Raw genomic sequence first — 24,881 nt, forward strand, 5'->3', positions numbered from 1 at the left:
GATGAACGGTTCATAGGGTCTACTCTGAATTGGTGGTATAGTAGGAAAAGATCGACTATTAATGATTTGTTTGATTGTTGTAATCTGAATGAGTGATGAAACGTGAACAGCCAATATCATGGTTGAGTCTCAGCTTCGTTCTTCGACGCCGATTGATATCCGTCACCTGCTATATATATGCATGATTTGATGAAGCATAACGATTATGATATAATGATTATGATTATTATGGTTGAGCACTTTGTTGTGGTGGTTGTTCCAGTATTGATTCAGTAATAGCTCCTGAAGGCAGTTCACCTCTAGCTTCTCTCTTCCATCTGCCAAAAATATACAATCAGCTATATTCATACGACTTCATCGGTCAATGAAGACTACAGCTCACCTTCTGGATATTTGAGAGTAACATGTCGGACAGATATGATGGGTAAGTTTGATCGAACCGCATGCTTCGCATAGTGAGAGGTCTGATGAATCCATGTAAAAATCAGTATATCTCATCCATTCGAGGTTTGACATTCCAATCAATAGCTTTCCATCCTGCTCATCATGTCCTTCACTCTACACTTGACGTTCCTAGCTGATGTGGGAGTGTCACTCACTCGTCCTATTCTTCAATCCCTTATTGGCACTTCTCATACTCTTCCTACTATGCGAAGTCTTCTTCTTGGGTACACTCGCCCATACGATCGGGGGGATCAACTCCAATATCGATTCGAGAGAGAAAGAAGGAAGAATCGATCTCCAAGATGAGGCTGTGGGTATGGTTGACTCAATGGGTGATACGGGTGATACGGATAGGGTCGAAGTGGAGGAAGAGGAGGAAGCGATACATGGGAGAGACCAAGATGGTCGGGATGAGTTGATGAGTGGTCGTAAGGAGATGAGGGAGGAACGCGAGGAGAGTGAGAGGGATGCCATGGTGTGAGAGCGAATACTGTTTGATACACTCGTGAACGTCATATACGTAGATGTTGATGAAATGCCCAATACCCAAAAAAGTTGGAAATGCAACACAGGTGAAAGAAAGTCAAGAAACGTAAACCAAGTGAGCAGTACCAGCGGGAATTAGCATTCTCAATATATATCCCCGGAATGTGGCGCTTAACTCGCTTTATCACGAACAACCGTATGGCAATCAAAGACACCACACAATCAGGTCACTCCAGACCTCCTATGCATCAACAAATCATCTATATGAAAACGTTATATTTCTCACCCATCCGATACGTCATTGTCTCTTTTCGGGAGACTCCTCATGTAAGTATAAAATGTATCTCTAATCTCCATGATATTCGCTGGATTGGCATTTTCAGGTCTCCATACCTCAATATATTCCTTATGATCATTATGGTGGTCGATAAATCCTATTCCGATCGAAGCTCGATCAATACTAGTAGACGCAGATAGGTCGTGGGTGCAGCCTATATCAGTGGTAAGTGCCTTTTCGAAAGTGAACGTATGCTCGTCCATCCGCAGGGCGTTCGTCTGCAGACAAATGTTAGGTATAGCCTCAGTGTGACTAGTAGTAGACGATACTTCCGTATTTTCGCAAGGCTGATATCGCAAGACGAGATCGTTTCCCGTTGACGAGATAGGAGCCGTAGCCGTGGCTGACTCGTCTCGTACAAAGTTGGGTCTACTCCCACTCCATCTTCGATTGGGTGGATTGGTCGTGGGAAGGGAAAGGGATCTGACGGGCATGTCACTGAAAAACGTTAGGGTCATTTCGCGAAGTTCAGCTCGAGACATGTAACTTTCGCCCCGAATAGCGAGGAAACTTCCCGCATAGTCGTAAGTAACGCCTGGGGACGTCCCACCTTCTCTATATATCAACTTGTCGCCGTAAACTTTGAGCACAGACATGTCATCTTCTGTGGAATTGGATGTTGCTTCAACTCCTGACATGTTGTGTGACATTATTGATCGGAAGAAACTTGCAATTCGATAATGAAAAGGTGGTGATATGATGTTTGCTGACAATCCCATGGTACTCATATATATCTGCCTCGTCGAAACTGTGGGTATAGGGAAGCTGTCCATGCTTCCGGTTGAGATACTTCTTGTTTCTTGTCCCGACATGGAACTTGAAAGGAAAGATGGAACGTCGTTATTTGCGTACTTAGGATCTCAATCTCACCGTTCAGCCTGAACCGAATCCCGATCTCACCGGAAGAGTAGGACGAGATTACGACTGAAAGGTCCCCTTGAGCAGACCTGCAATGCTTCTGCCCTTCGGCTGAGAACAAGCTGGTCGAGACAGAGATGCATGATGCAACTCCAAGTCGTCATCGGTCTGTCACCTCTTCTGAAGGCGACTTGCAGCAGACATGCTCAGCGACCAGTCACATTCACGCACTATTAGACCTCTGATGCATTCACATTCCCGGAGGCGTACAGACCCATTAAGTCTGAAACAAATCATAACTGATTAACGCCTCTCGGGAAGAGTCATAACGAAAGTACCAATAGCAGTTTTGATCTCCTCGACACTCTCTGGATTGTTAGGCTTATAGACCTCCATTCGTTCCATGGGATTCACATATTCATCATGACAGATGTAACCTATTCCGATGGACCCTCCGGATATACTACTACTTGATCTTGGATTGTAATTATGACCTGGAAGGGTGGAAAGCTCTTTGTGGAGTGAAAATGCGTGAGGGCCCATCTCCAAATTATTTACATATAGAGTCATATCAGGTTGGACATCTGGACTTCGTGGTGATGTAGACGTATCACTGCTTGGCTTGTAGCGCAAGACAAGATCGGCCCCTCTTTGGCTGAATGGAACCGAAAGCGATGACAAATCAATTGTAGCAATATATTGAGCGGCTGTAAGACGGGAGGGATCAATAGGTATATTCCTGTTCGATCGACGACCCCTCAGTCTATTGGATACAGGAGTCGACGGGATAGAGAGGGGTATATTCGGAGCTTCCTCGAAGCAAGTTATGGTAATGTCGCCGCTTTCAGCGTCATGACTAATGTGATTATCACCTCGGTCCACGTAGAAAGATCCCGCATAGTCATAAGTCGTCCAGTGGTCGGATACAGCTTCTCTGTATACTAATTTGTCGCCATATACTTTGAGTAAAGACCCATCGTCTTCGTTATTTGATTCAACTAGTGATGACATGTTGAATGATATGATTGTTGGTTCTGATTGCAAAGCCCACTCTCGACTAACTATCTAAAGCACTATACTATCATGTCCTTTGAGCTGGCCTCAGGACGATTATATATACATTGAGACCATTTGCTTTGTGCAGGGACTGAACTTCTAGATTGAAAGGAGGGAGGAATTATCATGCTTCGCTAGGTGAACTTCCAAAATCCAGCCCAAAGAGATGTCCGACTTCATGGGAAAAGAAGGATGTGATGTGATGGACTCTGATAGGAAAGGTAGGTCTTTGTGAAAAATATCGCCCTTTGACCTCTTACTTCGTTTCCTACAGCCATCGAAGAACAGGCTTCTCGACTCGCAAAATCACCCTATGCTCTAGATCACATTCTTTTAGTCCTGCTTTATCAGTCACTAATCAGTAAATTTCGATGCTTGCTCTGATCCTTTCGCATTGAATAGCGAGCAGTGTTGTTCGGAGGAAGTGTCATGTGTAAATTGAGCAAGCATGATACTTTGGATCTTGTACTCCTCGAATCGTGTATGCATGAATGAATTACAAGGTAGATCATACCTCCTTTCCTGATCAGACAAAGGGCAGTTCGATAAAAAGTGAACTATACCTTATACAGCATGTTAAATCTAGGACTTCAACAGGTCTCAGCGTAAGATGAAAATAATAAATGTAGGTCATCACCATTTCCACCTTCTCTCTTGAGAACAACATGATACTCTTCATCTTCCTCGAGAGTTTCCCCATTTGCTCCAGGGTTTCCTCTGACACTTTCAATGAGTGCAAGAGTCTTACCATTGTAAGTCACTGTGGACGCAGGATGCATGTTCCCATCGTCTTTCATGATACGTAGGGCTCTGACAAGTTGAGACCCTTGTTCGCTGGTTCCGCCATAAGCTGAGTATACCAATTGTCGATCAGTACCCCAATCTCCTTCACCTGGATAATTGAGTACAAATGAATTCCGATCAGCGACTACGGTCCTATCTCCTGAATTTTCCGAGGTAGCTGATCGAAGACCATAGGTGAAACCTTGAAAATGGGCGATTCTAGCGTAGTGGGATAAGTCTGACATGGCCAAGTAGCTAATCACACAGAAGTCAACATCAAGCTCATTGTCTGATACTGATAGACGCTATATCAGAGGTATCATCCACTCTCACATATTATCTAATCTGAGTTGAGTAGGCGATGTGATTGAGGTCTATCAAATTTGGCAGTGCAGTAAGAGATGTTATATATCTCTGAGAGCAAAAGATGAGGGGGGTATGCCCCTTTTATATCTTTATTTGTCGGGTGTAATGCGTGGGTAGAGAAGCTGTGATCTGGAGGTGAACATATCGGTAGCATAGCTAATACTCAGAGAGATTGAGAAGCAAATTAGTATAGCTGGACTACCATAATCCATCTTAACGAGTCGTCGACAAGGCCTCTCTTTTCATTCCCGTCGGGAGACTTGCTTTGATCCTTTCAATCTCTTCCTTTCATTGTCAATAGTGGAAGCATCAGTGGCTATCGATGCTTCCGAATCTCCTCTGACCTAATCAATTTCCTCCTTTTAGTATTTATTATGACGACATGGCTCATCCAATCATTTGTCCAGTGTGGTACTGAGTGGAAATTAGCTGATGTAGAGGGGAGAAAGGCGGGGAGGTATGCCTGACCTCGATCTATACTTGGATAATGAATCATGACAGCACCAGAATATTCCAGGTACGACGTCTGACTGTGACTACTCCAAAATGTCGATCTGTATTATGGTCTTGAGAATGGAATAAGGGAAGAGATGACAGAGAGAAGCTGTACAACATATACATATTCTAAACAGAAGACATCAGACTCGAAAGCGATGCGCGATAACAATTTGAAGAATTCACCATTTTCATGTTGTATGAATGCCCGACCGAGAGTTTTGTAGCGGGAAATGGGGGCTTGTAGACACGTCCATCGGGGAGGATCCTATGCAACATATGACTTGTCGGTCTCATCCTATACTTCCAAAGGTAGGAGTTACACATAATTAGACTCGAAAGCTTGAGTGGCAGAGTGTATCGTGAGGGACCATACTGAACAGATATGGGAGATTTGATGGATATGTTGAAGTTGGGTTCAGAGACCAGGGTGGCACTTTTTCTGGCTGCATAAGTTGAAAGCAGATGCTATACTGGCATTGCACCCTAGTACCTCGCATATGCACAAAAATCTTCTGTGCATGATTGCATGATACGCTGACAGGTGCATCAGAGCAGGGATCATAAGGATTAGGGTACAAGCGCACAAGAGTCCATCATGATGTGCCAGTAGAATTCCACTCTCTTGTGTGCAAAAAGTGGATGCACCCCTACTGGACTGATTTGGTGGTAAATCGTATCGAGTTCCTGTTTCCGATCCTGGGTCATACACATTTAAGGACTGAACACCAGAAGGAGACTTGTCATTGACTGTCCACCCTGGTCCGGTCATGAAATGGTGTTGCTGAGCGATTCAACCTATCTGTATCAGCTCAGAAGGAAGGGTGAGAGAGAATCATTCACTCCGCCGCTAACTATGAAGGATGGGTACTACCGCACGATTCATTTAGCACTTACTCTCACAGCGGGTCTTCTTGTACGTATACAAGGTACCACTCACCCCCTCTGAACTCATGATAGAAGGACCAAGATATTCGGTTGTTGCAGCTGATGAAAACTGATTGCTATGAGAGACCTTTTACTGTAGCGTCATTCCAATATATACTGATCATGTCCAAGATATCTCTTGTCTCTTCGACCATACCCTTGGAGAGAGCCATCTTCTGATACACTGAGTCGTCATCCCCTTCAAAGGAAGGATCCTTTGTTCTTCAGTGAAACAATTGTGACATGATCCGTGAACTTTCGTTCGTATTCGATCACATCAGACATGATACACTACCCCTGTTCGATACTCATCCTTGGTCACAGCATTCCCGCTCGAATGTTCCATTGATGAGGGAGCACTGTTCCAGCGCTGCAACGAAGTCTGCACAACCGTATCTACAACATGACATGACTCGTTTCAGATTTAAGGCTGCATAGAGATGAACATCAACAGTGCGCATCACATGTGCCCACATCAGGTTGATACATCACTATATCACTATCATGAATAGTAATCATCATCACACTGCACATGATATATGATGGCATATCACCAGACCCGATTGGCTGATCGCAATCATATTATCATCTTCACCGCTTTCATCTAGGGCTCCCCATAGAAGGAGGACCAATAACTAGTGGGACCGTAAACATACTTGGTACATCCCTGTTGCGTACGCAGGATGGTGACAACATCACCTTGGTTGGTATTGGTATCATCGGAGAGGACTTCTTGTCCGACCGAGACGCTTTCCTTGAGAGTATAATTGACACCTCCAAGGGTGATGTTGTATGCACCAATCTCAGTACCGTTGTCATCTTGTGTAAGATTATGGTAGAAAGTTCCTTGGGATGACTACAGTAAAACATCTGTCAACGTAGTAACCATCATAGGTCCTTTGGCGGCTGAATGGTGCTTTGTACTGGAAAGTAGAAGAGTGGACTTACAGTAGACATTCTTGATCAGGTACTTGATAGCTCTTGTTATGTTATAAGCGAGATTAATCAAAGTTGATAGATATCAGACCTGGACTACCGGATGGAGGATCTAGGATCTGCTTTTTATAACATAGTTTCCAGATGAACACAACACAAAGCTACATTGCATTGAGCTATTCGACTCGAACTTACCTTTCAAGTTGAAAGTCTAGAATTCTCGGAATGGTACGCATGCTTCTAATGTCGAAGTAAAAACGTTATTCGAAGACGAGTGGCTTCGATCTTTCAAGAGTGACTTATCTATAAAAGGTAACATGGTTTAACACATAAATAATGCTGTAGCACCATGACGTATCGATCGTGACGACTCGAAGCCCAGCCAAAGGAGTGGAAATACCTGCAATTGTTATGCGCAGCGAGCATTGTCGATGTCGACGATATTTTACGTTTAGGTTTAAAAGGATAACTAAGTCGAAGGTATCCACTACAGTACTGTCGCAGGGGACACCGACGTATGGTAGACCTGCCACTGCAGCGGGCAAAACACAGTTATATATATTCCTCACCAATTTGACTTTCATCTCAAAAGGTCAAATCCTCTATAGTACAGCGGTTAGTATATCCGCCTTTCATCGAATGCCTGTAATGGTGTGCTATGTAGCGCGGGAGATCGGGGTTCGATTCCCCGTGGGGGAACTTTTTGCCACTTTTTTTGCCTCTATCTTTGTTTGTACTGGGCGAAAGGAAACGTTTCGAAACGGTAGTGCAGGATGCAGGATGCATGCAGGTATACAGGATATGCATGATCCATCCTCACGGAACAAAGCTACTTCTGACCTATAGCTATGGTTATAACAATGAGCAATGCGATCGTGATAGTGATGCGAAATTGAGGGAAAACAACTTACCATCTTTCCACTCGGAGCGCCAAATCCATCATCATTAATCCCCTTTAACCTCTTCGAGCTTGAGAAGATGAATCCGTCGACCAGACTCGCAACTGTCAATACTCCTCCGATAATTGCGCACGTCCTATCACATCCAAAAGAGCGGATAAGCTAGATTGTGCAGGTGACAGTTCCGGGTGGGACAGCTTACGATGTGAGGAAATGGGCGAAAGATTGCCTCGTCTCTGTATGAATCACTTTCATCGGTGATATCTCGTAACTACGATTGCGATCATCAGCTACCGTCCTAGAGTACGAGAGTTGCGAAACAAATGCGCTCACTTGATGAATACACCTGGAACACCGGCGACCCCATGGGATGTCATATCTACGTCGAGTCAGTAATCAGACAGGGTACAATACGTCATGCGAAATGATTGATACAGTAAGGAATGGCTATGACTCACGTCCATGAGAGTCTTTTCCAGGTGCATTACCCAACCTCAAATCTCTTTCATATTGCGTTACTGAATATTGATGAGAAGGGATCTCTTCGCCATTGAGGGCTACGAAATTGGTAGACACGACTTTAAGGAAGTCTAAACCGGATAGGAGATAAGCTTTGCACCCGAGGGCAACCATGTGGGCAGGATAGCTTACACTGGAACATATATTGAGCTGTACATTGAGAACATATCAGCTAATGTTTACGAGATCAAGGGGGGATCTGGCTCACACTCCTCTGTATGAGCAGCCACTTCCTGCAGAGGATCTCTCATCATCAAGCTATTCCTCCACTTGGCTTCTTTAGGTAATACCGTAGCTTCCTCGGCGGCAGTCAGGTCAGCTCCGAATCGGAACTTGTGGATGACATGACCGAAATCGTGATGATTGTTATCCCGGAGGTATGGGACCTGTGTATCGTTCATGAATCAGTCAGTGTCCTTGGATAAACTTTCGCGCAGATGCAAAGAAAAGGTCACCCACAAGATCCATCATTTGAACCATGTTATGCTGGAATGACCGACCAGGACTAAAATGGAGATTACCAATGACCTAATGTTGTATTGTGGATGTCAGCTTGACACGCATCCACGATCATGAAAGGGAAGCCAAGGCCAACTGGACTGACTTTATTGACTCTGACTCTTCCTGCAATTCGACAACCTTCGGTATTCTGCTCTTTGATCTTATCCTCCCATCCTTCTTCTACGCACTGGATATCGATCAAACATTAGCATCATAATTGTAGAACAGAAACGTAATCAACGAAGACAAGTGACGCACCTGCTCGATACCCGATGGATCATTGAAGGACCAACCCTTTCTCGCATACGCTTGTCTAACAGCTTCACAAGAATTACAACATCTATATATCCCAAATCTCGCTGTCAGCTGGTATTGCAGGCCTTGAAGTCGACTCAACTCACCCGCTCTCATCAGGTGAAGCACCATAACATGATCCACAGTAATTTGGATCGCTCTTCAAGTTCTGTCTCTCTACATCTCCTTTGAGCTCTACACATGAATCCATGTTAGTATATCGTTTCTTTCCAGATAAGAAGCGGTTCACTCACGTCCACCTTCGACAGTTTCTAGCGCTCTACCATTCTTATCCAATCTAGTTTTTGAGATATGATGTTCAAGTTCTGTCTGATGTTCACCTGATATGTCCATTACGTCTAGTGATAACACTGCGCAAACAAGTTATTCCTTTGTCAGCTTGTATCACCGAGATATCATCAGGGGATGAATGGTTTTTGTTGGGGTTTTGATGTGATACGTACAGTAACAAGGTACTTTAGGGAACGAAACATCAAATTCAATGACCAGCTTCTCACCCCTCGACCGATCTACTATAATCGACGGTTCGAGGTGTATACGCCTGTAATCGATGAATTCTAACATGATCGACGTGAGGATGATAGAAAATGATATGAACGTTACTAAGTCACATCGTAGTGCGATCAGCTAACAACACATCAAGGAGACAATGATAGAAATAGCTGATATCGTACTCACACAACGCTCCTGTACGAGTACGTATCTTGACATCCTCCATAGTCTATACCACCACAGGATCAGCTCACATCGCGACACTTCTGTGTGAGAGGGTTGGAAAGATATACCTTGCCGAAGGCATCTAGACCTTGGAAGTTACCGAAGAGCCCGTTCCTGCCCATTTTGAGAGATTCCAATGCTATTCGTCTGAGGAATCAGTGTTGGGATGATTGTTATGGATAAAGGAGAGTGTCGATAGTGGTATCATGGACGTGGATGTGGATGTACCTCTTCACCGGGGCGTGAATACCGACGGAAGTAAATCCACGTGGATCGAACAACTTAAGATTACAAGTTGAAAACATCGGCTTCAGCATCGTTGTCTCTTCTTCGTTCGATACTATACTTTTACTGACGATAGACTGCATCCACAAATCAGACTGGAAGACACACCTGCACACGAGAAACCAAAGGAAAAACACCCACCGCTCCGAAGTTTATCAAACACCCAACCCTACCTCACTTTGTCTTCCCATCACACGACTCCCACCATGTCATCACAAAAAGCAGAATACGTTACATTCGACACTTCTGTCGGATCATTCACTGTCGAGCTATATACAGCACATGCACCCAGGGTGAGCAGCTAACCACCCGCCTTCGCCCCAAAGATGGAAATGATTTCGGGACACAGCTGATGTCTGAGCCGGTCCATAGACATGTAACAACTTCTCGAAACTCGCCGAGAGGGGGTACTATAACGGAGTGATATTCCATCGGATCATACCTGTATGTCTCTCCTCCTGTACATACACATATGCAACATATAATCATAGAACTCGAGTAAATCGCTGATTTGATGCGTTGCGGTCCTGGATTAGGGATTTATGATTCAAGGTGGTGATCCAACGGGAACAGGTCGAGGAGGAACATCGATATATGGTGATAAGTTTAAAGATGAATTACATCCCGAATTGAGGTTTGTAGGTGCTGGCATATTAGCTATGGCAAACTCAGGTCCCAATACAAATGGTAAGTGAACTATATCATATCGTGTCATGTCAACTACATTCTCCCGTCGTCTATCAGGTATCGAATATTGATTGATGGATATGTTTTACTACTTTCGTTCTACACTAGGCTCTCAATTCTTCATAACATGTGTAAGTCTATCAAAATGAAATCCCTCAAAACTTACCAACTTCGCAAGCTAAACTAAAACGTTATTCATTCCCTTTGACGACCTCACTTTCCATCATTGATGAGCATATGTAACTGACATATATAAATTTTCATGCCTACAGGCCCCAACCCCTTTCTTAGATGGCAAACACACGATCTTCGGCCGAGTATCATCAGGTATGAAGACCATCCAGCGACTCGAAGCCGTACGTACAGACTCGGAAGACCGTCCGGTGGAAGATATAAAGATACATAAAGCTAGACTGGGAGATGCCGCTCCTCCACCGGGTGGACTGGACGTAGCTAGAGTCGCATTGTAGAAGATGGAATGTAAAACAATCAATGTGCAACTAGGCGTAGGGCGATCCATTCTTTCTGCCGTACTCTTACTTGTGACTTGTGCGAATCTCATTTCCGTAAGGTTCGTTGCATATACATTCCCCTATCAACTACCAACTTCAGCTTGTTTTGTCATTGTATCTCGCCATTTTACAATCCCAAGATCTCATTGCTACCGATGATCCAAAATACATATTAGTCATCGTTCCTTCCCTTCTTAGTCCACATAATCAAGATTACTTACGCTTTACTCCTCAACAACTTCTCTTCTTCACTCATCTTGTCATCCAGTTCGAAAGCCTTCAGACCCATACTGGTATCGGAACAACAGTCAGCTCACCCTCAAAGACTCATCACGTACACATTGGGATTATACTTACGCTTGTCTACCCTCTTCTCCAATAATATCAGTCTCCACCCCTCTCCCTATGAAATTGCTCTCTCCCACTCCACCAGGGAAGTCAGGACCAGGTCTACCACTAATGAAATTCCCTCGTTGATCCTTGATGTATCGTATATTCTGGAGAGTGAGTGGTACAGTAGGTATATACAGGACTGCAGAGGGTCCCAGTCCATTATGTGTGGCCTCAACTGCGTGGATCGTGTCTGCCAGGTTTCTCCGTCAAATCAGTCATTCTTCGAGTGATCAATCGAATATCGAGAAAGCATTAGATGTCAGACTCACCACAATGCCACCATGCTTGATCTCCCGGTTCCACCCTTGGCATACTGACCATACTTCTCTCCAGCTGGAGATGCGGATGAGTATTACTGCTGTACTCTTGACATCTTGCTAATGGCGATCCGGGGAATGTCGTGGAAGTGGGACTCATGTCGAGCTCCCAATTTGATGAAGATAAGTATTGGTCACGAGTGACAGTGGCACGAGATTTTTTTTCTCTAAAGCAGATTGAAATATCAGTCAACTGATGCTGCGACATAAGAAGATCGGCTGATTCACTTGAATAGAGGCCTTAATAAGACATAGGCGGATAATTCCTTGACGAATGGATATACCCTCAAAGTACCTTCGTCGGGACCAGTAGAAGATAGAGAAGTCCATCCTTGGAATGCTCTAAATACACCACACTAATTCAAAGGGAATACAGTACGTCAGTTGGATGTTCCGAAATCCAAGTTGATCGTGCAGCTCACAGAACCAGGTCCATCATACATATTCTGATTTGCTCTCACTCTCCCACCTATAGTCCAAGGGTCGAACTTCTCCCATTTCCCAGTCAATATCTCCTTATAAACACCTCGGTACGTCTCATCTTCCCATCTCTCCACGCTACCTCCATCCGAATGCGGTCCGAGACTGAATTGGGAATCTCCTGGATGTCGAATACGCAGTCTATCTGCATAGCTCAATGGGACATGCAGAGATACTTCCCTATCTCCTTCGTCGGCTGAGAATAGTTTTAAGAGGGATTTTTGTACTTGGAATGAACGAGGATGAGAACGAGCGATGAGTTGGGTTTTGGACCAGCTACATACGCAATATAAGATGACGTCAGCTCATCGAGAGGTGTTATACCGAAATAATGTGGACAATATCATCTCAAACCAGCGCGGTGGGATCACGAGTGGGTGTTTTCCAACTCACTATAATTCGAACACTTGTTTATCGTCTTTCGGAAATCCTTTAACAGATGGATTATCCTTGATATACTTCTCAACATCCTTCAACCATCCTTCAGCAGTCTCTCGCTCAATGACATTCTTGACGATCAATGAACCAGATCTCCTTATGGCTTCAATGGTGTCAGAAGACGGGGATTTGGTAAATTCTTCATATGTGATTTGAGGTATGCACTGCAAATGATACGCAGGTATCAGGATGATCAGCCGATCGGTTTATAGACGATAAATGGGGAAAAATCACCCACATCCTGTTTCTTCCTATCTGCTTCTTCAGCAACCTCACTCAACCTCTTCGTCAACCTACTCCAGCTCTCCACCAAAGCTATTTGATTCGCCGCATCCCCGATGATCTTCTCTTTTAGCTCGCTGAATCTGGCGGGAAGTGGTTTAGATGCTTCTCCAGATAACGAAGCGAAGACTGAGCTTATCTGATTGCGCCAGACACCGAGATCATCAGATGATATGATTTGCTACAAGGATAGAGTAGTACTCACATCACCCTCTTCTCTCTCTTTCTTTACTCTCATCATTCCCATGGTCATACCCATTGACGGTTCCGTCTGAGTATGGGTTTGAGTTTGGATACATCTGGACCATCGCACCTTGCTAGATGCTTTCGATGATGATGATATGGCTACTCTGAACATCTCCGAACTGAAGATATGAGTGATTTTGTTTTCTTTTGTGTTGTTTTATTTTTGATCTCATCGATGTACTTGGAACGTAGCACCATATGTATACATCTATACACATGTATCGTCATGAGCAGAGCCAAATGGTGAGAGGAACATTCCTACCCCTACCCGGAAAGAATCCCATTCCATTCCATCGGGGAGTAATTAACCTATCAACCAGTGTTTAGCATTTCATCAGTTCATCAGTTTATCCTCCAGCACGTGTTGCCCGTCCTCAGGCACGAGATCATCCCCGGGAATCCAGTCAACCCTGATACTCGTGTGGACGCGTTTCAACATGAACATGAAGAGATGAGACATTGCTCAACTTGCGCATACATACAAGTAACCCCATTCACTGGCATCCATCTACTGAGTATGGTATCAGAATCTTAGTGTCAGCCTACTCACCCACCTCCTTCCTTCTTGTGTCTCCTACCTCCATGACTTCACCCATCCCACGACCCTCTACCGCCGCCTCACCCGACCTCATCCTCCAAACTCTCCGAGCGCATCTCATCCCTCATCCAATCCTCGCTTATTTACCCACAGTTCTCAACCTATTCGCTCATCTCCAACTGCTCTCCGACAAGATCCAGAGTGAAGCGATCCGAGCATTGACTGTTCATGTCAAGCTGGTCAAGAGATTGAACAAAGAAGGATGTAACCCTCAGGAACAAGTGCGTAGAGGAGCGCTGAACGAAAGAGAAGGGAATGAGATTATATCCGTCAAGAAGCGTAGGGAAGAGGCCAAGGGGAGGATGTTAGCTTTTAGTTTGGAATTTAGGAAACATGTAAGTCACACATACATCGTCATCATACAGATATCTAAGAAAACCAAAATCGATTTCATTTCGTGTGATGTTCACGTCGATATATCAATTGACTTGTGTGGGGTACTATCATAGCACGCCGCAACCTTACTATCAACGCCCAAAATTCCATTTGGTCAAGTTGAAAAGATCATCGAATCGTACTTTCCTAAATTACAAGATGACAATAACCGAATTGTGATAGAACATCCAGCATTGTATATACGATGTATGGCATGTGAGCAGATACCTGTATTTGACCATTATGGGAAAGTAGTCAGGGGATGGTACGAAAGAGCCAAATCTCTGAAAGAGTAAGTGTACTCAGAGTGTCTTGTGTCGAGGTCCGCTATATAGCTAAATCACCCAATTGTCTAAATTTTTGCAGCGGAGGTAGACCGCCATTATTGTATGTCGATTTGTATATCGATGACAAAGTTAATGGGAAGATCAAACAAGATAGTCTATGTAAGAATATTTTGAGAGAAGCTGAAAAGGTCTTAGAAGATATGGAAGTCTTACGAGATATCTTCGAAAATGACGACAATAGGAAAGGATATCAAAGTGAGGGTGATAATTCACTATCAGAGAGTCGTTCATGGGGAAATATAGGTGAAGTGAACCTTGACGAATCAGATGGTGAAGAAGACGATGCAGGTAGACGATACACAAAAGCTGAAAAAGGGAAAGCTAAAGCGGTTGATTCCGACTTTGGCCAATCCGAAGAAGTGGGTTAAAACCTCTTACACCTATGAGATTTCTTCTGAATCTTTTGTTTTATCAATTTAGATTACAGCTCCCACTCTTCCCTCCAAGATCTACACACCAACAGCTTTCCCCAAGAAACCAGTTCGTCCTTCCACTCCTCCACCTACCCGTGTTCGACAACGTACCAAACCTCTTGCCAAGACCTTTACAGAGGTTGCACCGTCACGTAGTTGCCAACCGCCACAACAAGAGAGGTCACACGAAACGATAGATCTAACGGATGACTCGTCGAGAGCTACGCCTCCCTCTGCTCGATCAGATCATTCATCTCAACTCCACTTCGACGATAGGCGTAAAACACTGCCTTCGACACTGGTCATACCTATTGTCACTAATTCGTCCCCTAATATAGTAACGAAGAAGCGACCTCGACAACCTTACCCTCTGACTGGACCGGATTTTACTGCGCCTGCTCCAAAGGTCGGTGGATCGGCGGTAAAGGAAAAGCTCAGACCGTTTGAAAATAGCGAGTTGCCTAGGGCCAAGCGGACTAAAGTGTGACCCATCAAGTGGTGATGATCATCAAATTCTATCTGGATGTATATCACTTCCAAGATGTTGAAGATGGTTAGATAGAGATAATGTCAAATGAACCATGGATCATTCGAATCCAAGGGAGATTTTGGATGAAAACGACATGAGAACAAGGGCATCGGATATAAAGGAAACATATGGTAAATTGAGTAATGGACCGGGTATTGATATAATCGGTGTTTTGTTGTATAAAACTATGTACATTCACAAATATAAGTAATCATATGTCTTTTATTCTGTATAATCTCTTTAAATCCAGAAACCGAGGAGTGAATGGATACATGTGATATATATATATATATATACTATGTCACATTATGTTTGCCGTATATAATTCTTCTATGTGTCGCTTTCACTTTACACCCCCGCAGCGGCATTCCCACCAGCATCATCCCATTTCTTCATACTGTCCAATACCTTCTCCGCTACTTGGTCGGCGGTCGTGGCTTTCCCAAAGGCATCGACGAATTGACCGAGAGGATCCATAAGGTAGAAGAAGATACTGTGATGATAACAGGACATTAGCTTAGCGCAAGCTTCTCAGAAAAGATATTTATGACATGAGAAAACAATAAGGGAAAGGATCACTTACGAGTGATCAACAAGGTAATCGTCCGATGCAGCAGCATCAGGAGGAGTAGAGAAGTAGACTCTATACATCTTACATGTTTTCTTGACTGCTTCGTAGTCACCTACTAATCCTACCATACGTGGGTGGAATTCTACAATCATAAATGAAAATAATCAGCTGATCATCCAAATAACATATATGACGACTGATTCAGTACAGTATAACATATGTTACTTTGTTTGACTTACCTTTAACATATTTCTTGATTTGAGGGATAGTATCTCTAGCAGGATCAACACTTATAAACAACGGCATAACCCCCTGATCCATCTTCCCATATTGACCAGTTTTCTTATCGACTATATCGATAGCTTCACCCATTTTATCCAATTCCTCAGGACAGATATCAGGACAATGTGTGAAACCGAAATAAATCAATGTCCATTTACCCAACAAGTCCTTCTCTGTGAAATTACCTCCATCATGTCTATCTAAAGTGAAAGGTCCACCGATTTGAGGTTTACCAATTGATTTGGATGATAGTTCCTGACGACGACGTTCGAGTACAGCCGCTTTTTCAGATTCGAAGTAAAGATAGAGGCCTACACCTGTTGCGATGAAGAGAGCGGCGGCTTTCCATGTGAATGGCTATAACAAAATATCATATTAGTATACAGTCATGGTATTTGCCATCTGATCCTATAAGTATGAAAGACCAACTGATTCTCATTTATTCGGAGACTGGTCATCGTCATCCGAGATAGATCGATAAGATCACACTTACCCCTACATTCGCTTGATCCCTCAATTTCCTCTGCCTATCAATCTCAGGCTGTAATGGGGGCTCTTTCGGAGGGTTAGGAGGAGGTGGAGCATTTGAGTATCCTCTTCTCTGCAGTATTATCCGACTTGCTGAAGGGCTACATCTAGCAAATGCTATAGGAGAAGGAGCGAGATGAGATCGGAGATTGGCTCGGAGAGAGTAGGAGGCTGAGGATGATATAGATCGGAGTGGATTCATCTTGATAGCTAAGGCGTGATAGATACTGTTGCGATATATCGATGTTAAGTTGCTACTTGAGGTGTCTCGAATACTGAAATGTCTTTTCGACTTTGTATCGATGATTTCAGCTACAGACGATAGACGATCTCATCCGAAATATATAAATATATATAACTTGGATACGATCCGAGGGAGGATGCAAGGTCCAGATCACGTGACTGATTCTCATTACGTAGTTCTACTCGAGTTACTGTGCACTCATTTGCCGCTCATGTCAATCTTACATCTCACATTCCACATTCCTCGACGTCCAACTTAACAGTTGTCATCCAAAGAGCTACACCGACCGAGAAGTAAAACGAGCACACAATGTCATCTCCCTGCACGCTCACACTGGACGATGGAACGCACTACGATCTATCTCCCTTGGGATCAACCCAATCGGATTACATAGCTCAAGTGGGAGAGACGAGTTATAACCTCAATATATGCAGGGGTGTAGTAGGGGAATTGCATGCGGTCGAAGATCCAGATACGGTTGGTGGGTATGTAAGGAAAGATCAAGGTGATTTTGTTCTTGGGTGGGTGCCATTCCTCTAGCTATAGCTGAAGCCTTGCTCATACTGCGCAATGCGAATGTTATAGCCGAGTACATACCAATTTAACTTTATCGCCCATGACTAACGAGCCTATGTATGTCATAACCGATGGATCACCTTGTCCACTCAACCCCGATGCAAGGGCTTCAACAGCTATACGGGTGGGTCGAGGTCCTCACTTCCTTTGTAATACCGAGTACCACATTGCTCACGGTCTGAAATTGTTTATATAGTTTATCTGCAGTCCATCCGATTTCAATGCTGGTAAACCTTTACTAGTCGCTACCTTACCTCCACAGGACCCATGTCATTTCTATTTCGAATGGAGATCTCACGTCGCATGTCCTACCAATCCTAAATCTTCTTTGGAATCAGGCCATTATATCGCTTTTGGTGCGATGTAAGTTCATCTCAATTTTATATACATCACACGAACTACATAAAAATCACTTTGCGTATAATGTATTTGAGCTGATATATATATTGATATCTGATTTAGACTGGCAATAGCTATCTTAACTTGGTTTGGCGGTCATACATTATACAATAGATTCTATCTTGGTCGTAGGGGATCAGCTCAATTCCCTCTGTTCCACATACCCAGACCGAAAATATCTCTTCCCACTTTCAAATCACGTTCGAACGGGAATGGACAAGGGTCTTCTGGTGGACCGAAATGGGGATCATGGAGAAGACGCAGTCAGAGATCCGGCAATGGTTATACGAGTATAAGAGCAGATGAGAACGATGAGGAAGAGGGATTCGCAGGAAGGTTCAGTTTGGATGATGATGAATTGGATGCGGACGCTGAGGATCTGACTGGAGTAAATGAGACGAACGCATGGAGGAATCAAGCTGCTACGAATGGAAGTGCTGGGGTGAATGGTGAGGCAGGAGCAGGAGCTGGAGCTGGGAAGGGAAAGAATGTAGGTGTGCATCAGGGATTGGTTGATATTTAGATTATTTCTGGATGATCAGTTGTATAGGTATGCTATGTATACGAGTAGTGATCGATTCAATTGATACATTGTGCAGGTGCCACTTGCGGAGTTTAGACGGTTGAGCATGTCAATCTCCATATCTATGATTGGTCCTCCAGCCCAGGTGCCACTCTCACTCTCACTGTTCCATCCATCCCACTCTGACCCACGATCTCATCCTCTCGATATTTCGATAATTCAACCATTTCGATATCTCTGGTCACAAAACATAGCATAGCTGCATAGTCAGCCTCAACACCTTGTACACATCATCTTTGACTGTATCTTATACCTCTCTTCCCTACGCAGAATACATACATACAGGATGATCAGAAATCTACGACCCCTCCTTCGAAATGCACCTTCATCATCCAAACCCGCTTTCCGAGCGATCTCATCCACAGCACTCAAATCGATGGCTTCGCCTGCCGTGGAACCCAGTCCACTAAGAGCCCATTCGGTGGAAGAGTGAGTCGCTCACTTCGCTTCAGCTTGGTGGATCTTGGGAATTACCCATTACCCATTGAAGAAAGATCGATCGGATCGGGTTGGGATATGGACTGACATTTGGTGGTTCTGCTATTGTCTAGGTTACACGGTATGTCAGCTGAGGAGATCTTGAAAGAAGGTTCATCAAGGAAAGATGCCCAGATGAGACATTTCACTGGTACGTTTGGATTATATATCGTTGTGGCGACATACTATCGTCTTTGAGGCTGATCGATCGATTGGACTAAATCGTAAAATAGTCAACTTTGGTCCTCAACATCCTGCTGCTCACGGTGTACTTCGATTGATTCTCGAGTTAAACGGAGAGGTGGGTCAGACTCATCTCATATGTTTAAAGATTGATACTCAACTAACGTACATGGGTTTGTCGATTTATAGGAAATCCTCCGTGCCGATCCTCATATCGGTCTCTTACACAGAGGTACAGAAAAATTAATCGAATATAAGAATTATACTCAGGCTTTACCATATTTCGATCGATTAGATTATGTATCTATGAGTGGGTTTTGAGTTCTTCACTTTGATTCATCATTTCAGAGCTGACGTATCGTTGTGTGATGTCTTATCTAGTGACCAACGAATTATGTTATACTCTCGCTGTTGAGAAATTGTTGAATATCGAAGTCCCAGAAAGAGCTAAATGGATTAGAACGTTATTTGGTGAAATCACTAGAGTCTTGAATCACTTGATGGCCGTGTTGACGTGAGTCGTTTTACTCCTTCAATTTTAATTACTAATCATCATCATTAGAGATGACTCATTGCCAAAGATCAATATGTGATATCTGTCATACACGACACATGCTAATCGTTTTATCCTAATCAGCCACGCGATGGATGTTGGTGCACTCACACCATTCTTATGGGGTTTCGAAGAACGAGAGAAATTGATGGAATTCTACGAACGAGTCTCGGGTGCTCGAATGCATGCTGCCTATATTCGACCTGGTGGTGTAGCTTTTGATTTACCTCATGGAATGTTGGATGATATCTTCAAGTGGGCCACTCAGTTCTCAAGTAGAGTAGATGAGATCGAAGAGGTAGTTACAGGTAATAGAATTTGGAAAGGAAGAACGATCGGTATCGGTACGGTGACCGCTCAACAGGCTTTGGATTATTCTTTCTCGGGTGTTATGTTGAGAGGATCGGGTGTTCCATGGGATATCAGGTGAGTTAATTTGTCTTTTACATAGGTTTGGTGATATCAAGTAGTCCATCCATCATTCAATGTCGCAAGAATGAAAGATCAGTTTAGCTGATGTCTGATTTTGTGGTATTACAGAAAAATAGCACCATACGATGCTTACGATAAAGTCGAATTCGACGTTCCAGTAGGAAAGAACGGTGATTGTTACGATAGATATCTCTGTAGGGTACAGGAATTCAGAGAATCTCTGAGAATCATCGATCAATGTTTGAACAAGATGCCTACTGGTGTCGTCAAAGTGGATGATCACAAGATTGTTCCACCTCCTAGAGCTTCGATGAAAGAAAGTATGGAAGCTTTGATTCATCACTTCAAGGTGGGTCTTTCTTTCGATTACATCCCAAACCGGACCACATTACTAATATAATACGACTCATTTTGCAGATCTATTCTGAAGGATATACCGTACCTCCAGGTGAAACCTATTCAGCAATCGAAGCTCCAAAAGGTGAAATGGGTGTTTATCTCGTATCGGACGGTACGAACCGACCTTACAAATGCAAGATTCGTGCACCTGGTTTCGCACATTTACAAGGTTCAGATTTCATGATGAGACATCACTTCTTACCTGATGCTGTAGCTATTATAGGTACGATGGATTTGGTGTTTGGTGAAGTTGATCGATAAATTAGATAATTAACCAAAGGATGGTTGGGTTGGTTGTACGATAGTTCGATTCTGATTTAGGATGCATTTTCCATATATTTCATCATATATCATCATTTGCAAACGAGCAAGCAAAGTATAATGATCGTATGTTGCATTTCATTTTCGTGTATTATCCGATTCAACGATTCCTAGTATTTTCATCACGGTCACATTGACCTCTTTGCTTTATCTTCCCGCTTTATTGAGCTTTGGAGTGCGTACCATTCCCATTCCCATTGTTTTTTGCCAACAACTTCTCTAAATTGTCCAACTGTTTCTTCAAACTACTGATTTCTCTTTGTACTAATGCACCTTCAGTCATAGCAGTACTAATAATATACACAAAACCCATCAGCATTGTTGTCTTAACCTACTCGTTCCCACGTATTGTAAAGGTTATACACATATCACTGACTTTGGGAAACTTTTAACTAATTCATCAAATTTCACTTTACTTATCTCACCTTGAGAATCATCTTCTACTGTCGGATCGTTAATCTTCGGATCATCTTCATCATCGGGTGGTGGACCGGAGAAATACGCTCGTAGCCTTTGAGATCGCGAGTGAGATACTTGAGATTCGAATAATGCAATTATAGTTAAGGGGATGAAGAATAGCGTGGACATGACGTATCGATTTAGGTTGATGTACCATTGAGTAGGGAGAATCCATCTGGTCATTACCAACAGGAATTAGTAATTGATCAATATCACTTCTTCCATACTTAAGATGCAGGACGGCAAATTCGTGCAACCGATCATAGTATACTCACTCAAGAGGAGCGATCAATACAGCCTCGATGAGGTTAAACGGCGCGATACTATACCAGGAAGTCAGCTTGAGAATACAATCATGTCCATGCAGACAGGTATACTTACTAGACGTAGGAATCAGGTGCTCGAATCCTAAATCGCATACAATCAGTATCTCCATCAAGCGTTGGTTATACAAAACTCACAGGTCAATCGTCTTATGAGCAAAGAATACTAAATACTCATCCGTCTCATTATCCGTAACGTCTTGATAGGCCGAACCAAACAAGGCGATAAGGACATTGACGAGAATGATGGTAGCTACAAAGTTCCAACCGTAAAAGATTATCAAGCCGAAGGGATATCCGAACCTCTCAGTGGGAGAGTCGAAATCGGGCGAGCTGCATAGGATATCCAATCAGATGCAATCATCCACTAATTGGATTCCACAACGATGAGTTAAAACACTCACCCTAATAACGCTTGGATTAGATTGTTCACTACGATCGCCGCCCCTCCCGTTTCACCATCCGCTGCGTCGAGGGCGTACATAGACTAGATTGAGAGCAGATTAGCTATGGACCGATGCTCAACGATCAACAAGTTAGCTCACCTGGACGAAGCCCACAGCCATGATACCAAGCCTTTGTATATATCAGCATGTCAGGTATAAATTCGATATCTTCATGCTACTCACAGGATGAAGAAGATTGTCGATTCTCGACTGTGAAACGGAGCAAGTCAATCTGATGTCCCAGTTCCAAAGATGATAGACAGGATAACTCACAGCATCCGGGTGACGACCACTTGCAGGGATCCGACCTATATTACTCATGTGAGCTTTTACTTATACCACAGTACAGACTATAGGGATCATACGCACGGTCTTATAGCCATCAAATACAGTTAACTAAATACCCATCTTATCAGCTTGACCAGTCCGAGACAAAAGAAAACATAATAGCTCCTGTTAATCCAAGTTCTAACTCACCAATTTCATCCATATCAACGGAGCCACACAAGCTAATACTTGGAAACTTCTAAAATGCAATAACGAAGCTTGTTCGTCTTTACTGCTATCCAACGATAATCCCGCTACTCTTAGTGCGAATGCTGAGAGAAGTAGACCGTCTGTAAGGAAGTTGACCACGGTCCAGAAGCCCTATGGAGATGATGGAGGGTGTCAGTGTCTGTGATTATCAGGTTGGGTCGACCAAGGGCGACCCTCAACTCACGATCGTCGCTAAAGGCTTGTTGGCGATTCTGATAATCTGTTATATCGAATCTAATTAGCGAAGGCCGGACATCAATGTTAAGTCATGGGTCAAAACTCACTTTGAACATCTTGACGACCTCTATAAAACGATGAGATCAGTCAATGAAAGCAGTTTGGATATGACTTAATGGGTCAAGGACGGCTCACCCTCAAGTAGGAAAGATACAGCCATGACATACAAGACTACTTCTGCCCAATCCCAATTCCTGGCCGGATCGAGAGTATCGAGTGGACTGCAAACGTGATTTCGTAAGCGTGTGACACATAGCGAATTTGCCGCTGCCAGTCTTACCTTTGAACACTTTGAGAGTATACTAATTTTTCACAAGAATTGATAAGCAATCACAATACATGATCAGCTAATGAATCACTTATGAGAATGGAAGTGGACCTACCATATAAGAAGACGAACCAGACTATAATTCTAAAGAAACTCTGATATCTCGGTACACTCAATCTTTCAGGATTCAGATGATCCCAAAAACTATTCGATTCGGACCTTTCGTATGGGACGTAGTCGATATCCATATTCTCATTATTTCTTTGCACCCAATCTCCCTTCCACAGAGAGTTGACTACGTGTTGAGCTTCGGATGACGAGAGAAAGATCTATAGGTAATCACTCAATAATCAGCATGAATGTAACAAAGCAAGATGACTTGGGAATCTTGTAGAGGACAATACATAATACGAGTAGAAAAACATCTTGTGATCACTTACTGTACAATGTTGATCGATAGCGGTTTCTAACGCACTGACGGGCGCGGAATCATCTCCATCACCTTCCTTGTACCTATACCTGGTACTCATGACTGATTCCAATCTATCTATAGGTAAATTATGGACGATCCTCCTTGCTAGACATTCCGCTGCTGTCGCTCGACAGAGATTCTCATCGTAATCTGCTGGATTCGCATATGCTTCTTTCATGAATGTCGCTTTGGCTCTTAGCAAGCTGAACAAACGGGATTGTTAGGCATTGTCAGCGTTCTAAAGTCAATGTTGTGAATTTCATATTGTGGGTACAAAGGGATAGAAACACAGATAGACTGACCAGAATGGGACGGATTCACCGAAATCTCCGCCTGCTTTTGCGAATGCTTCTATGACTTCGGGCGTGATGATACTACTCGTAGCATCTGAGATTTGGGAAAGTTCCACTTCGACGGGTAAAAGCTTTAGAATCAATGCTCGACATCGCTTGACCAGCTCTGCAACGAAACAAGATCATCAATATCGATTGATGATAGGTGATCTCATGAGTATGGTTACTGACTTGACACCGAGTCCTACGGTTAGGGTACAGACTCATCAGCTGTCTGAGATTCTGTGCTCGATACGCTACACTCACTGGCTCTGGTACTATCGACCTGACACTGAGGATTGATCGTTGATCTTCGACGGCCTGCATGGTGGATCAGTTTTGGTCCGTTATCATAAAAGCAGACAGTGAAGAAGATCCTTACAAGAGCGTCCCCCATCTTTTGAGGCTTGCTAGGATTGATTGACTGTCCAAAGTAGTCGAGTGAGGAGTCGGTCAACTGACCAGTGTTTGACTGTTGAGAGTGAATGGTATACGAACGAATACAAATACAACTACCACATCCACTCTTTCTCACTTCACCATCACAGTACCTTGTTACCTCGATGATGACGTCTGGCTGGCCCTATCTGAAACGCGACGGCTGTTATCCCACGTGTAAACTTCAGGCACAGCTCGTCTGACGTAATGGGCAGATCCGTGCATCACCTACTCGCACTTGTTGCAAAGCTGTCCGGTCGATTGCGGAATGTCGATAGGA

At 43.6% G+C, this 24,881-nt stretch overlaps 13 protein-coding genes across 13 annotated transcripts; 4 read left to right on the top strand and 9 right to left on the bottom strand.

Annotated features, from left to right (window-relative positions):
• Positions 1-226: 226 nt before the first annotated feature.
• Positions 227-918, bottom strand: I203_101266 (mitochondrial 54S ribosomal protein bL32m; the record flags this gene model as incomplete). Its single annotated transcript, XM_019146219.1, has 3 exons — positions 227-317; positions 383-464; positions 600-918. The coding sequence occupies 3 exons, from the start codon at positions 916-918 to the stop codon at positions 227-229; spliced, it is 492 nt and encodes a 163-aa protein (XP_019004778.1).
• A 294-nt stretch (positions 919-1,212) lies between these two features.
• On the bottom strand, positions 1,213-1,905 carry I203_101267 (uncharacterized protein; the record flags this gene model as incomplete). The annotated part of the gene is made up of 1 exon (XM_019146220.1): positions 1,213-1,905. The coding sequence occupies one exon, from the start codon at positions 1,903-1,905 to the stop codon at positions 1,213-1,215; it is 693 nt and encodes a 230-aa protein (XP_019004779.1).
• Positions 1,906-2,428: 523 nt separating this feature from the next.
• Positions 2,429-3,136, bottom strand: I203_101268 (uncharacterized protein; the record flags this gene model as incomplete). Its single annotated transcript, XM_019146221.1, has 1 exon — positions 2,429-3,136. The coding sequence occupies one exon, from the start codon at positions 3,134-3,136 to the stop codon at positions 2,429-2,431; it is 708 nt and encodes a 235-aa protein (XP_019004780.1).
• A 635-nt stretch (positions 3,137-3,771) lies between these two features.
• Positions 3,772-4,209, bottom strand: I203_101269 (uncharacterized protein; the record flags this gene model as incomplete). Its single annotated transcript, XM_019146222.1, has 1 exon — positions 3,772-4,209. One exon carries the CDS (start codon positions 4,207-4,209, stop codon positions 3,772-3,774), a length of 438 nt encoding a protein of 145 aa, XP_019004781.1.
• Positions 4,210-6,356: 2,147 nt separating this feature from the next.
• On the bottom strand, positions 6,357-6,709 carry I203_101270 (uncharacterized protein; the record flags this gene model as incomplete). The annotated part of the gene is made up of 2 exons (XM_019146223.1): positions 6,357-6,608; positions 6,701-6,709. The coding sequence occupies 2 exons, from the start codon at positions 6,707-6,709 to the stop codon at positions 6,357-6,359; spliced, it is 261 nt and encodes an 86-aa protein (XP_019004782.1).
• A 795-nt stretch (positions 6,710-7,504) lies between these two features.
• I203_101271 (uncharacterized protein) lies at positions 7,505-9,761 on the bottom strand (the record flags this gene model as incomplete). The annotated part of the gene is made up of 15 exons (XM_019146224.1): positions 7,505-7,528; positions 7,600-7,723; positions 7,790-7,858; positions 7,921-7,966; positions 8,046-8,177; positions 8,239-8,256; positions 8,315-8,492; positions 8,566-8,634; positions 8,711-8,794; positions 8,866-8,947; positions 9,009-9,096; positions 9,156-9,272; positions 9,366-9,524; positions 9,601-9,643; positions 9,708-9,761. 15 exons carry the CDS (start codon positions 9,759-9,761, stop codon positions 7,505-7,507), a joined length of 1,287 nt encoding a protein of 428 aa, XP_019004783.1.
• A 369-nt stretch (positions 9,762-10,130) lies between these two features.
• On the top strand, positions 10,131-11,081 carry I203_101272 (peptidyl-prolyl cis-trans isomerase-like 1; the record flags this gene model as incomplete). Its single annotated transcript, XM_019146225.1, has 5 exons — positions 10,131-10,217; positions 10,297-10,368; positions 10,461-10,611; positions 10,720-10,742; positions 10,884-11,081. 5 exons carry the CDS (start codon positions 10,131-10,133, stop codon positions 11,079-11,081), a joined length of 531 nt encoding a protein of 176 aa, XP_019004784.1.
• Positions 11,082-11,250: 169 nt separating this feature from the next.
• I203_101273 (uncharacterized protein) lies at positions 11,251-13,391 on the bottom strand (the record flags this gene model as incomplete). The annotated part of the gene is made up of 9 exons (XM_019146226.2): positions 11,251-11,272; positions 11,345-11,413; positions 11,481-11,706; positions 11,786-12,000; positions 12,062-12,189; positions 12,256-12,589; positions 12,707-12,915; positions 12,990-13,172; positions 13,239-13,391. 9 exons carry the CDS (start codon positions 13,389-13,391, stop codon positions 11,251-11,253), a joined length of 1,539 nt encoding a protein of 512 aa, XP_019004785.2.
• A 470-nt stretch (positions 13,392-13,861) lies between these two features.
• On the top strand, positions 13,862-15,499 carry I203_101274 (uncharacterized protein; the record flags this gene model as incomplete). The annotated part of the gene is made up of 4 exons (XM_019146227.1): positions 13,862-14,212; positions 14,327-14,544; positions 14,619-14,958; positions 15,020-15,499. The coding sequence occupies 4 exons, from the start codon at positions 13,862-13,864 to the stop codon at positions 15,497-15,499; spliced, it is 1,389 nt and encodes a 462-aa protein (XP_019004786.1).
• A 390-nt stretch (positions 15,500-15,889) lies between these two features.
• I203_101275 (uncharacterized protein) lies at positions 15,890-17,124 on the bottom strand (the record flags this gene model as incomplete). The annotated part of the gene is made up of 4 exons (XM_019146228.1): positions 15,890-16,034; positions 16,125-16,254; positions 16,352-16,751; positions 16,888-17,124. 4 exons carry the CDS (start codon positions 17,122-17,124, stop codon positions 15,890-15,892), a joined length of 912 nt encoding a protein of 303 aa, XP_019004787.1.
• A 351-nt stretch (positions 17,125-17,475) lies between these two features.
• Positions 17,476-18,664, top strand: I203_101276 (uncharacterized protein; the record flags this gene model as incomplete). The annotated part of the gene is made up of 4 exons (XM_019146229.1): positions 17,476-17,687; positions 17,752-17,866; positions 17,939-18,105; positions 18,205-18,664. The coding sequence occupies 4 exons, from the start codon at positions 17,476-17,478 to the stop codon at positions 18,662-18,664; spliced, it is 954 nt and encodes a 317-aa protein (XP_019004788.1).
• Positions 18,665-19,010: 346 nt separating this feature from the next.
• On the top strand, positions 19,011-21,029 carry I203_101277 (NADH-ubiquinone oxidoreductase 49 kDa subunit; the record flags this gene model as incomplete). The annotated part of the gene is made up of 8 exons (XM_019146230.1): positions 19,011-19,153; positions 19,276-19,352; positions 19,435-19,502; positions 19,574-19,694; positions 19,766-19,898; positions 20,022-20,363; positions 20,478-20,718; positions 20,787-21,029. The coding sequence occupies 8 exons, from the start codon at positions 19,011-19,013 to the stop codon at positions 21,027-21,029; spliced, it is 1,368 nt and encodes a 455-aa protein (XP_019004789.1).
• A 220-nt stretch (positions 21,030-21,249) lies between these two features.
• On the bottom strand, positions 21,250-24,560 carry I203_101278 (uncharacterized protein; the record flags this gene model as incomplete). The annotated part of the gene is made up of 21 exons (XM_019146231.2): positions 21,250-21,379; positions 21,466-21,723; positions 21,824-21,871; positions 21,930-21,956; positions 22,010-22,204; positions 22,276-22,358; positions 22,417-22,447; positions 22,501-22,527; positions 22,591-22,625; positions 22,687-22,713; positions 22,795-22,965; positions 23,039-23,074; positions 23,139-23,158; positions 23,227-23,312; positions 23,372-23,393; positions 23,475-23,688; positions 23,800-24,034; positions 24,134-24,290; positions 24,356-24,368; positions 24,431-24,484; positions 24,546-24,560. 21 exons carry the CDS (start codon positions 24,558-24,560, stop codon positions 21,250-21,252), a joined length of 1,884 nt encoding a protein of 627 aa, XP_019004790.2.
• Between the last annotated feature and the right edge of the window lie 321 nt (positions 24,561-24,881).

This window comes from Kwoniella mangroviensis (genome assembly GCF_000507465.2).
Source record: "Kwoniella mangroviensis CBS 8507 chromosome 1 map unlocalized Ctg01, whole genome shotgun sequence".
Classification (NCBI taxonomy): Eukaryota; Fungi; Basidiomycota; class Tremellomycetes; order Tremellales; family Cryptococcaceae; genus Kwoniella; species Kwoniella mangrovensis.